The 13,334-nt window shown below is 43.1% G+C and overlaps 1 protein-coding gene across 1 annotated transcript in view; it reads right to left on the bottom strand.

Moving 5' to 3' along the window:
- The window catches only part of ZRANB3 (zinc finger RANBP2-type containing 3), a 201,156-nt gene that overhangs the window by 30,287 nt on the left and 157,535 nt on the right, over positions 1-13,334 (bottom strand). The window contains exons 13-14 of the mRNA XM_056117723.1: positions 6,362-6,767; positions 3,286-3,486 (exon numbers count right to left, since the gene is read on the bottom strand). Of these exons, the coding sequence (XP_055973698.1) occupies positions 3,286-3,486; positions 6,362-6,767 (607 nt within the window). The remainder of the gene's footprint in view (positions 1-3,285; positions 3,487-6,361; positions 6,768-13,334) is intronic.

Here is a 13,334-nt window from a genome sequence, read left to right as displayed (position 1 = left end):
AAAAAAAAGACAAATGCCCCTAAACTCAGATATTCTTAAGCAAACACTGCATTTTTTAAACATTTGCCCAAAATTTCTATAATCTTACTCTGGATGGAGCAGGGCAAGGCCTCAAACCATTTCACAATGTTCTTGAAATCATGCAGGAATGGATAGGAGCATTTTATTTTATTTATTTATTATTGTTTTTTAAATTTTTATTAGTGAGACACCATGACAGGAGCATTTTATTTTTTATGTTTTACTTTTTTGATGTTTGAGCCACACCTGGCAGTACTTAGGACTTACTCCTGGCATTGTGCTCAGGGATCACACCTGGTGGTGCTCTGGAGACCATCCGTAGTGCTGGGGATCAAAGTGTAGTGAGCTGCATGAAAGGCCAGTGCCCTAACCCTGTTCTCTCTCTGGAACCAAACATTTCATTTTAAAGCAATGGACATTTTTAGAAATTTATCTGTGCCAAGGAAAAATGCCAACTGTCTCTTCTCAACAATTTCAGGGTGGTAAAAATAAGAACATCAATTTCTGGGTAAAAATAATCAGTAAAATAATGTAAATAAATAATCCTAAAGTACCCACAATCTTTCTGTCGGCTGTCCCATAATGAGAATGATATACGTGTGATGCTTAAGCTGACATCTGCCAAGCACTGCAGGTACAAATAATGAACAGAATCAATCAAAAAGTAAATACATCTAAAGCACTACATGCTGAGTTTCAGAAGCAGCCTGATTTCATATAGTCTTTGAATGACAAATTCTTAAAACGTCTTTAAATTTGTTTAGCCATTTTCTTCAGGGCACAGAGACACGAGTCCATGGCTACTGTCTGGGAAGAGTGAGGCCCTGAGACTGAGACCTGGCATGCTGAGCGGACCTGGTGGCTTCACTCTCTGAGACTGCCCTGTCACAAGCACTCTTGGGCTGCACCACTGCCCTGTGTATGCATATGATCACCCCAACACAGGGCATGAGCCCTGGCCAGCATGTGTGCAAATACCGCAAGCTGGAGTGAGACCCCAGTGAGCGCCAGAACCAGGTCTGCACGTGGCCCCTAGATTTTGCAACAATAAGGTAAAGGTAAAGGCCCTCCCGTTGATTGTCGATTTGCTCGAGCGGGCCCAGTAACGTCTCTATTGGAGACTTTGTTGTTACTGTGTCTGGCATATCGAATACTCTCGGTAGCTTGCCGGGCTCTCCGAGAGGGGCAGAGGAATCGAACTCGGGTCAGCCATGTTGGCTGCTTGTAAGGCGAACGCCCTACCCGCTGTGCTATCAACAAAGAAAGGGACAGCAGGAAAAATTAAGTTTATTTGAAAAATTATTTTCAGATGATCCCTCAATTAAAAAATATATCAAATAGTTGCTAGAGAGAAGAGCCCATTATGAAAAAGTTGGAAATGATCAATGATTACTCTGGATAAGAAGGAACAAAAAGGATAACCTCTCAGTATCTGTACTGCAGACCCTAGTGCCCAAAAGGAGAGAGAGAGAGAGAGAGAGAGAGAGAGAGAGAGAGAGAGAGAGAGAGAGAGAGAGAGAAAGACAGAGAGACAGAGAGAGACAGAGATAGAGAGACAGAGAAAGAGACAGAGAGACAGAGAGAGAGAGAGAGTGAAAAGTGCCTGCCACTGCCTGACATAGAGCCACCAAGGCAGGTTGTGGGACAAGGGGAGGCAGAAGGGATCACTGGGGTCACTGGTGGTGAGAAATGTACACTGGTGGAGGGATGGTGATCGGATCATTGTATAGCTGAAACCCGATCATGAACAGTTTTGTAACTGTATATCTGACAGTGACATGCAACATGATGTTTGCTATAACCATGCCGATGGATGGACCCCGTGCCAGGCTGTTTCACTTGGGGAGCTCCAGAGTGGGGCGGGTGAGACCTCTTCCCCACCCCAAAGGACCCAGCTTCGGCAGCCGAAAACCTCCAGAACTCAACTGCCGCCCTGCTCACAGCTGCTCTCCACATGCTTGGGCCGAGCCTCACCCACGAGTAAGCCCTTCCCTTGACTGAGCGTCTGCTTTTGCGGCTGCACAACACATCATAGGACACACTCTACCCACAGTCCAAGAGTACTGCACCACATTTGATGAGATTCAAAACAGGAGACAACCAACCTTAGAGGGAAATATTATATTATTTCAGTTCTGCTTTGGAGCAGGGATTAGGGTTTGGGGTGGAAACACCCAAAATGTGGTGGTGGGAAGGTGTAATGGTGGTGGGATTGGTGTTTGAATATTAAATGTAATCAAATACTGTGAACTACTTTGTAAAATGAAGAAATTAAAGGAGAGAGAGAAAGAGAGAGAGAGAGAGAGAGAGAGAGAGAGAGAGAGAGAGAGACAGAGACAGAGACAGAGACAGAGACCCTTAGAACAGCGCCAGGAGAAGTCCCCAACATGCTGGGTATGACCCCAAAACAAAACAAGCAAATAAACCATAATCACGATCACGACCACGACCATCCTGTTATTTGTCGATTGCCTCAAGCAGGCCCCAGTAACGTCTCCTTTGTCCTAGCCCTGAGATTTTTTAAAAAGTGCCATATTCAAGGCTCTTTCAGGGTTAGGAGAATGAGACCCATCATTGTTACTGGTATTTGGCATATTGGGTACGCCACAGGGAGTTTGCCAGACTCTGTGGTGTGGGCAGGTTACATTCGGTAGCCTACCAGTTTGTCCAAAGTAGGAATAAGATGATAAAATGTCAAATGCGGCCGCGCGCTACCAGGAGCTGGGTTTTATAGTCTCTGAGTCTTGGCTGTTGATGGGATTACACGGCGCCAGGGGGCCAGTTGGTGGGTGTGACCCCGCCTACTGGAATTTGGAGGATCTGGGTGGAAGATGCTCAGCCCCAGATTCAAGTAGGCTTGGAGATCTCAGCCCCGGGGCCCGCATGCCTTTGTTCCTCTGCCGGTAGCTTCATGCTGAAGACCTCCAGAACCAGACACCGCCATGCTGAGACCACTGTCTGCACACAAACCATAATCATTTAAAAGAAATTTACGTGTAAAGAATGAATGACTTATTAAGTGGATGTTAATAGTCAGGGGTTGCTCCTGAAGGTGCTCACAGGATCAGGAGGTGCTGGATATTGAACCCAGGGCTCCCCTCTGCAATACATGCACTTTGAATCTCCCTTACCCACGATTGGGATTTTTCAATAAAAGCAAACACAAGGCACCTGGGAGAAGGCAGGACTCACCAGGGTACTAACAGTAGCAAGTGTCAAGTACATCTTCATCCTCTGGACATTGGAGATGGAAATGTGACTTACTTGCACTGGGCTCGGGTGTGAGTCCATCTCCCGGTTCCGGTGTTGTCGGTGTTTCTTCTTTGCTTTCAGGCAGTGGTTCAGGCTCTGACTGTGGAAGGGCTCGTTTTTCACAATCAGAATGAGGCTGAACTTTTTCAGAAGTGTCATTCTTAGAATCATCTACCTTGCTTTTCTTTTTCTCCTGGGTATGGTTGCAGCTATCTAAGAGCAGAAGAAGAGTTGAAATCAAATTAACAATTTGTGCTTAAAGGTAGACAAAGTCATTATTTACTCTAAACCTAGTTTTTAAAAAATTGAAAAAAAAATCATAGCAAGTTCTTGTTAAAAAAAACCCAACACATTAAGAATTTGTTTTGGGACTGGAGCGATAGCACAGCGGGGAGGGCGTTTACCTTGCACACGGCCGACATGGGTTCGATTCCCCACATCCCATAGGGTCCCCCGAGCACCGCCAGGAGTAATTCCTGAGTGCAGAGCCAGGAGGAACCCCTAAACATCGCCAGGTGTGACCCAAAAAGCAAAAAAAAAACCAAAAAATTTGTTTTGTTTGGCACATTTATTGGGAGTGAATCACTAAATGCAGGAGAAGCAGTAGGAAATGAGACAGATAGACAGATGAGTCCCGCTTCTTAGAAATTCCATTTTAAGTGGCAGAGGTAGATAATAAACAGTAAACAAATAAATAACTTGAGTGACTTCCAGTAAAGAATTAAACCTTGCTTTGAGTATGGGGTTGGGCTAAAAGAGCATAAGTCAGCAGGACAATCTCTGAGGAGTTCCAGAAGAGGTGGGGCAGGTCTTGAATTTAGGAAGAATTCAAACTGTTTAGGTTAGTTAACAGTTTTATCATAAAATCATGAGTCCACAAGTTTTCATTGCTACATAGGGTAACATACAAAAAGAAAAACCAGAACTGGGAGCTAGAGAGACAATACAGTGGGGACGGTGCTTGCCATGTATATGATGAACCTGGTTCAATTCCCAGCATCCCACACAGTGTCCCAAGCACCTCTAGGAGTGATTCCTGAGTGCAGAGCCAAAAGTAACCCCTCAGCATTGCTGGGTGTGGCCCAAAACCCCCAAAATAAAATAAAGTAAAATTCAGAACCTACTAAACTATGGTTTTTGTTGACAAATCACTCAACTTAAATACTTGATGTGAACTGACATTATTTTATAGTCACGAGACATTTTATTTTTGTTGCCTGTAGCAGTTGGAAATTGAATGAGATAATGCATATTATGAGAGATATTATAAGAATAAGTTTGTGATTCCAATTTAGTTCACAGACAACAGGTGTCCACCTTACAAATATAACCATCCAGATGGTGGACTTGTCAGCTTTGGTTGCAACACCGAGGACTGAAAGAGGAAAAGACTCAACTACTGATTATAGTTTCTCATAGCTTAAAACCAAGACAGAGCAAAGCAGGACAGACAGGAAGGAAATACATGCTCAGAGAGCTTATTTCTTAGCTGAATCTTTGTTGATACTCTGCAGGATTTAATGATGGAAGAGCAAATTATATAATTATAGATATAATTATTGCAAAAGATAAAATGATTTCTTCTAGTTTCCCAAAACTGTCAACTTGGAATTTTTAGTGACCTCAAAAATGATCTCTAAATGAAATTTACATACAAGTGGTACTACATGGAAAGTATCGTGCTAAGTGAAATGAGTCAGAAAGAAAGGGCAGACACAGAAAGATTGCATTCATTTGGGGAATATAAGGTAACAAAATAGGAGACTAACACCCAAGAATAGCCAAGATAAATACCAGGAGGTTCACTCCATGGCTTGAAGGCCAGCTGCACTTGCTGGGGGAAAGGCAGCTCAGATAGAGGAAGGGAGCACCAAATAAAAGGTGTTGGGAGGATCCTCCCAGGATGGGAGATGCATGCTGAAAGTAGACTATAAACTGAACATGATTGCCACTCAGTGCCTCTTTTGCAAACCACAGCACCCAAAAGGAGAGAGAGAGCAAAAGGGAATGCCCTGCCATAGATGCAGGGTGGGGTGGGGGGTGGGAGGGATACTGGGATCAGTGGTGGTGGAGAATGGGCACTGGTAGAGGGATGGGTACTCAATCACTGTATAACTGAAACCCAAGCACAAAAATTTGTAAGTCTACAACTGTACTTCATGGTGTTTCACTAATAAATATTAAAAAAGAAATTGGAAACAAAAGAAATACTCATTGGTATTTTTCTTCTCGTTCATTTTGGGGGGAAGAAGGGGCATACCTAGCAGTGCTCAGGACTTATTCCCAGCTTTGTACTCAGGGATCACTCCTGGAAAGGTTCAGGGGAACATATGCAGTGCCAGGGATTGTGCCCAGGTCAGACACGGGCAAGGCAAACACCTTAACCTCCCTACTACCTCTCCATCCTTTCATGATCTTTTTCTTAATACAACCTCAGTCACTATTAAATTCTCAAAAGCAAAAAGAACATGGCATATAATTGTATAAAATACTATATTCTGAGTTATATTTACTATTTCTTCTTTTACTATAGCAGGTCTGGAAAACAATAAACTCATAAAACATAACAAATTGGTTCTTAAAAGATCTATAGAGAAATTATTCTGACGTGTCATGCAAGATAAAATGGCACAGTGTATATTTTACTAGTCAAAGATGCTACACTGGATTATTCGCTCCTTGAACAAAAAATAAATGATAATTTCTTTAAAAACAAGTATTAATCTACAGAGGAAAGAAACAGCAGGTCTTTGACTATAAGGCATATTTGTTGCCATAGCAACGAAGCTGCTACTTCTGCCCACTGAATTCACATCCTGCTGGCATTAATCAGAAATGTCCATTTGTGCCAAATTAATGCCATGTCACAGATGCTTGGGGATATACATTTTTGACAGAACTAGGAGCTTTTCACATTCCACAGGGAGAAAAATTCACAGTCTTCACTCTGTGAAATCTTATCAAGCTTAAAACTTAAAGTCAGTTCCAAGTCAGCCTAACCTCTGATAATGGCAATTGTCGCTGAAAGCATGAGTTATCTGAAGATACTGTCACCAGCCCCACCTCCGGTCACCTTCCATGGACTCACCAGTACTGCCTTGAGGATTCTCACACATCTCACAATAAGGTAACAATGAGTTATTGATATAGGTGCAGAATCCACATTGCCAGCCCATTTTAGGAAGGGGAAGGGCAGCTGTCTGGGCCTCAGCTTCCTGATCCTGGGGCAGGAGTGGACCTTTGTCTTGCTTAGGTCTCGATGGTTTCCCTGCCGAGGGCCTGCAGTGTTGGTCCGATTTCAATCTTTTAGCTTCAGGTTCCAAATTACTTTCACTATCAACAAAATCTCTTGTGCTTGTTGTGCCAGGATCGGCTGGCGCTCCAGTGTTTTCCTCCTGGGATATACTTGATTCACTGCAGGAAGTCACCAATTGTCCTTTCTTTGGTTTTGGTGAAAAGAATGACCGAATATCATGCTGCTTGTCTTTTTCAAACTAGGAAAAACACAGTTAACAAATCAAGCAATCCATGTCTCTGTTCTTCTTAAATATACGAGCTTATGAAAATACATTCTTCATCTATTTTATACCATTTTGCACATGAACTCAATTCTGCTGACTCATCTGTGCAGAATACCATGAACACAGCATATACTTCCTGAGTCTAATTTTTTTTTAACACTCACAATGTGCCAAGCACTTCACAGATATTAAGTCATTTAATTCTCATGCCAGCTCAGTGAGACTGAGGCAGGTAATGTTATTCTTCCCATATTCCAGATGAGGACACTGATGCTTTATAGAAGTTAGCTAACTTGGCTGTTGAAATTATGCAATCAAAATCTACTTGAAAATTTATTCTTCTGTATGCCTGGAGTGGAACGTGTGTTTATTATTTGAGGGAGGCGGAAGGATGCCGCCCAAGTGGTGTCTAGAGATGCTCAGCCAAGTAGACACAGTTCTAAGCCACGGCTGAGAATGCAGAACTTCTCAGGTCCCATGGTCGCCAAATAACCTGGGTCACCTGGGTCATAGTGAGGGACTTCCAGACAATTGATTTGGAGTTGGCCAAATGCAAGGCATATGCTTTAACCCTGGACTGTGTTTCAGACCCCTTGCCTGTGTCTTTGAATATTTCAACCAATCCACTATCTTCAGGATCAGTGTTTTTAGTAGCTTATTTGTGTTCAGATAAATAAAACTACAGATTAGCTGGAGGGCTAGTACAGTGGGTAGAGCATTTGCCTTGAACACTACTGACCCAGGTTTGATCTCCAGCATCCCATAGAGTCCCCCAAGCACAATCAGGAGTACAGAGCCTGAGTACAGAGCCAGGAATAATTTCTGAGCATTGCCAGGTGTGACCCAAAAAGTCAAAAAAAAAAAAAAAGAAAAAGAAAGAAAGCTACAGAATTCCTCTGCAGGTTCCTGAGCTCGGCTGTCCCGTCATGGCTATGGGTGAATAGGACTGGCACCCAAGATTACATGGGCTCACCACCAAGGACATAAGGACTGAATGTGAGTGAGTGACAGCAGCTGATCATGAGCCTGAGACACTGAAATTTCTAGCTTACAAAATGGTTAGGAGTGTCATTCACTGTCACAGAGAATACAAGAAGAAAAATATGAGTTAATCTGATGGAAAAAAAGAGCAATAAATAAGGCAATTAGTTCATTTATAGGCAAGTGTAGGCAGGCAGGTAGCAGGGTGGGAAGTTCTGGAGTTAAGAGAAAGGGACAGCTGGATTTAGACCTTGAGAAACACTAGTAGAAGTTGACACAATCACAGAACTGGCTTCTCCACGCATGGAGGAGGAAGGAATCAAGGCAAGGTCGAAGTGGAGGGCAGAGAGCAGAGGAATAGCATTAGTCGGGGGAAGAGCATGAGATACCCACGAAGAAAACTCGAAAGGAAAAAAAGGTGGGAAAATCAGAGAGCAGAAGCTTTAACCTGCACGAGTGTCCACTCATTCTCCTAAGTGTCCCAAGGGCACTTTTAATCAGAAGATTCATACCCTTCAGGTCTACAAAATTTTATAGTTTCTTCCCTGTCTCTCTATCTGGAATTCCCTATTAACCAAAAGCTTCAGAACCTATTACCTGACTTTTAAAATTTTTTTCTCACATTTTCCATCTCGAGCATACTTTTTGTATAATTTCCTCATCTATTTTCCCGAAATGCTTTCTAAAATATCCAGTTTAGTCTTCAATGGCTTCTCCTTGTTCTCTGATATTTCCCTTTCCTTGAACTTACTGAGTACAACATTTTCATTTACTTCTCTGTGGATAGTAATAGAAGTGGATTAAAAAAACACAAAACTTTCTTCAGCTCTTTACTGAATCCCTGATTATTCTGTAACCCCTTCCTTTGCTTTTATTTTTATTTATTCTTTTGCTTTGGAAACTAGTCTTGTTTAATTTAAATTAACTGAAAATGTTGAGTTTACAGAGGAATTTATTACCTTCCTTTGATTTTAGACTTGTTTGGATCTCTGCTTTTCTTGTGCAAGGCTTGCCTCAGTGTCGGGGAGTGCTCTCTGACCATTTCTTCTTAAGAAATAGACTTTAAATTGCTCTTGGAGGACCTTGTGGGAGACTTCATGTTGTATCATGGGAGACAATTTTGTCAAGAAATGCCTTTCAGTTGCTATACTCTTTCCTTTTTAGTTTCTCCAGAGAGAATCCTGCAACACTGACTTTAGGAACCAGAGATCAGGAGTTGATCAGAGGAAAGGTGCTAAGAATTTCACCAGCAATTACAGGTCCTTTCACTGAATTAGCTGGCTTACAACTTAGTTCCTTACCCTTTCCTGAGCAGGGATCAACCCAGGGCCTCACACATGCAAAGTGAGAGCTTTATTGCTGAGTTACATCTTCTGGCTTGCTTCCTAGACATATATATATATATATATATATATATATATATATATATATATATATCACAGTCAGGGTCCTCCCATTGTTCATCGATTTGCTCGAGCGGGTCCAGTAACGTCTCCATCGTGACACTTGTTACTGTGTTTGGCATATCGAATACGTCACGGGGAGCTTGCCAGGCTTTGCTGTGCGGGCGAGATACTCTTGGTAGCTTGCCGGGCTCTCCGAAAGGGGCGGAGGAATCGAACTCGGGTCGGCCATGTTGGCTGCGTGCAAGGCAAACGCCCTACCGCTGTGCTATTGCTCCAGCCTATATATATATATATATATATATATATATATATATATATATATTCTTTTTGGGTCACACCTGGAGATGCACAGGGGTTACTCCTGGCTCATGCACTCAGGAATTACTCCTGGCGGTGCTTGGGGGATCATACGGGATTCTGGGAATCAAACCCGGGTCAGCCAGGTGCAAGGCAAATGGCCTACCTGCTGTGCTATCGCTTCAGCCCCCCTAGACATATTTTCAAAGGTACGTTTATTTACTTATTTTAAAAATTTTCTAAGTTTTGGGCTGAAGCGATAGCATAGCGGGTAGGGCGTTTGCCTTGCAGGCAGCCAACATGCCTGACCCGAGTTCGATTCCTCCACCCCTCTCGGAGAGCCTGGCAAGCTACCGAGAGTATCTCGCCCGCAGGGCAAAGCCTGGCAAGCTACCCATGGCGTATTTGTTATGCCAAACACAGTAACAACAAAGTCTCCAATGGAGACATTACTGGGCACGCTTGAGTAAATCGATTTTCTAAGTTTTATTTTTTTCTTTGTTAAATTCATTAAGGGCTGGAGTGAAAGCACATTGGTAGGGCATTTGCCTTGCGCACACCCGGCATGGCCAAGCCGGGTTCGATTCCTCCGCCCCTCTCAGAGAGCCCGGCAAGCTACCGAGGGTATCTCACCCGCACGGCAAAGCCTGGCAAGCTACCTGTGACATATTCAATATGCCAAACACAGTAACAAGTCTCATGATGGAGACGTTACTGGGCCCGCTCGAGCAAATCGATGAATAACGGGAGGACCGTGACTGTGATCAAATTCATTAAAAATTATTTTTTAATTGAATCACACTGAGATACACAATTACAAAACTATTCATGATTAGGTCTCAGTCATATAATGTTCCAACAACCTTCACCAGTGTACATTTCCCACCACCAATGTCCCCAGTTTCCCCTTTTCCACGCCCCCCCAGTCTGCCTTAACACTAGGCACCTCTCTCTCTCTCTCTCTCTGTCGCTCTCCTTTTGGGCATTAGGGTTTGCAGTATAGTACCCTTTACCTACTTTTAACATTCAGTTCCTGTCCAAAGTGGTCATTTCCAACTATTATTGTCATACTGGTCCTTTCTCTATCCTAACTGCCCTTTACTTGCACTCCCCATCCCTACCCTCACCCCCACACTTGTGGCAAGCGTCCATCAATTTTTTTGTATTTTTGCCTTTTGTGTCACACCCAGCGATGCTCAAAGGTTACTCCTGGCTCTGCACTCAGGAATTACTCCTGGCGGTGCTCAGGGGACCATATGGGATGCTGGGAATCGAAACCGGGTAGGCCGCGCGCAAGGCAAATGCCCTACCCGCTGTGCTATCGCTCCAGCCCCAAGCTTCCATCAATTACCCAATTCTCCTGGCCCCTGTTTTCCCTGGCCTTGGATATTAGTCTCCTACTATTTTTAAAAAAATATTTCATAAATGAATGCAGTCAATCTTACATCTGTCCTTCTCTAAACAATGCTCTTTAATAGAAATAGATAAAATAGCTAGATAGATAAAACACATAACAGGTCACTACCAATAATGCTTAAATATTATCAGAATATTTTGCCCCATCCTACCATCCTACACTTTAAAGGATTTGTTTCTTTAAGAATATTTTAAGTCCTCCATCTCCCCACCAAATGCTAAAACAAAAATAGAACGGTTTAAATTTTGTTGAAATAAAAGCAATCTCCTCAACAATATAAAACAAAATGAAAGAAATCTGCAAAAAGGGAGTTCAGGGATGGCAAAAACTAGCTTTTGGAGTTGATGTTTTAAATTAAGCTATTAAGTAAATAGTGGAGTTTTTGTGGTTGTTGCTTTTTTGGGCTGTTCTCGGGGCTTACATCTGGCTCTGTGCTCAAGGACCACTCCTGAGCAGTGCTTAGTGGACTGCATGTGCTGCCAGGGGTTGAGCCAGTTGACAACATGAAGGCAAGTGCCCTGCCCGCTATTTTCTCTCTCCAGCACTGTAAGGTAAAGAAGCTGACCCACTTCCCTACTTGATTTTTCTTCTCTTGGCTTTGGGGGTCACACCCAGCAGTGCTCAGGGATGACTCCTGGTAGTGCTCAGGGGACCATATGTTTGTGCCAGGCATAGAATCAGGGTCAGCACGTTTGAGACAAATGTCCTAATCACTGTATGATCTGCCTGGTTCCCTAATTAAACTTTCTTTCTATAAAGAACTTATTTTCCTATTTCAGAACAATGATTAATTTTGGAACTTAGCATCTGAGAAATTCTCATATGTGCTAAATGCAGGATAGTGGCGATGATTTGCAATGACCAAAAGCAACGAGAATTTGATACATAATTCTGCCTCTTCCAGGGTTTTCTTAGAGAGTATGGGAACAATCAGCATAGACCTTATTTTCAAGCATATGCTCCATAGGTAATAATAAATTGAGACTTCAGTATGTAAAATGCAGAAAGAGTGTTTTTGTAGAGAGGAAATCATTTTATATGATTTTGGGAACCAAAGGACACAGAGTACAATTTTAGAAAAAGGAGAGGGCAAGATTAATCAGGAGCAATGGCTTTAGCTAATGTTCTGATGACTAAATTGGACACTGATGAATGTGGTTACACATAGTGAACCTTATAACTCAGTGCCCTGGCCACCAGCCTGCCAGAAGCTATAGGCCTAACAGGAATAAATGCTTCCTCTAAGCAAATCAATTAGAAATCTGTTCCATACAATCATTTATGCTTTCTGATTGCAGGCCCTGAGCAATCAAGCAGGAAGCTGGTTGATGTATTTCTCTGAAATTTAGTAGCTCTAACCGATAGAAAAGCAGGTGAGATAATCTGACACCCTAGAGATAATTCTATGTGTTGGACGGAAACATGGGAACAGAAAGGGTAACCCTGCAACAGAAAGGCTTACAGAACAGAAATTCTCTCTCTCTCTCTCTCTCTCTCTCTCTCTTTCTCTCTCTCAGGTTTTGGGGTCACACCTGGTGGGGCTCAGGGTTTACTCCTTCACTGTACTTAGGGATCACTCTTGCCCAGACTCAGAAGATCATATGTGGTGCTGGGGACTGAGCCTGGTAGGGTGTTTGCTTGCCCAAGTCCCAAAGGAAATTCTTTACTTGGGGTCTACGAGCCTTTCACAAAACCTGGAATGTGGCAGTTTCTGTAGTGTAGAGGTTGTCACATTCACCTCCCACAATACCTAGAATGGCCTTCACTGGCACTGACTTTGCAACTGTCTAATTAAATGTCTTCTGCACTGAAAGTACACTTTTGGAGAGAGCTTAGTTTTTTGCCAGAAGATTCAGGAACCAACCGAGGTGAGGAGTCTCTGGATTAGGGTTGGGATACAGCTCAGTGGCACAGTGCCTGCTTTCCAGTTTAATTTCTTATTCTGCAACACCCGCTAAAGGCAGTCCCGGTGTCACCGCCATTTGTGATCTCCAGAGTCACAACAAAGTGTGTCATCGGATACAGCAACCAAGCCATGGATGACACCAGACATCTTCTCCACAAGGGCCAGGAAAGAGGGATTCAAATACATATATGAAGATGCCTAGGTGGGTTAAGGAGCTTTAGGTCTTTTCTGAATTTTCTATAGGCAGAGGCTGAGGGTTCACATGTGTATATGGGTAGTGGACTGAACACATGACTGTGTTGTTTTGTTTTTTTCACTGTGTGAAGGATGGAACGCAGAGCCTCACACATACAAGGGAGGCAGTCTCCTGAAGAGACAGTCCTGAGTCTAACTTGGTTTTGGGGGGAGGGGTTATTATTTTGGGCCATAGTTATTACTCCTAACTCCCATTCCTGGTGGGGCTCAGGATCATATGCAGTGCTGGGGAAAAACTGGGGTTGGCCACACGCATGGTAAGCACCTTTCTCCTGAAC

The sequence above is a fragment of the Sorex fumeus genome, unplaced genomic scaffold (genome assembly GCF_029834395.1).
Source record: "Sorex fumeus unplaced genomic scaffold, SorFum_2.1 ptg000035l, whole genome shotgun sequence".
In the NCBI taxonomy this organism is placed as follows: domain Eukaryota; kingdom Metazoa; phylum Chordata; class Mammalia; order Eulipotyphla; family Soricidae; genus Sorex; species Sorex fumeus.
Note: the sequence above shows the minus strand (reverse complement) of the source record. Positions and strands in the feature narration are given on the sequence as shown.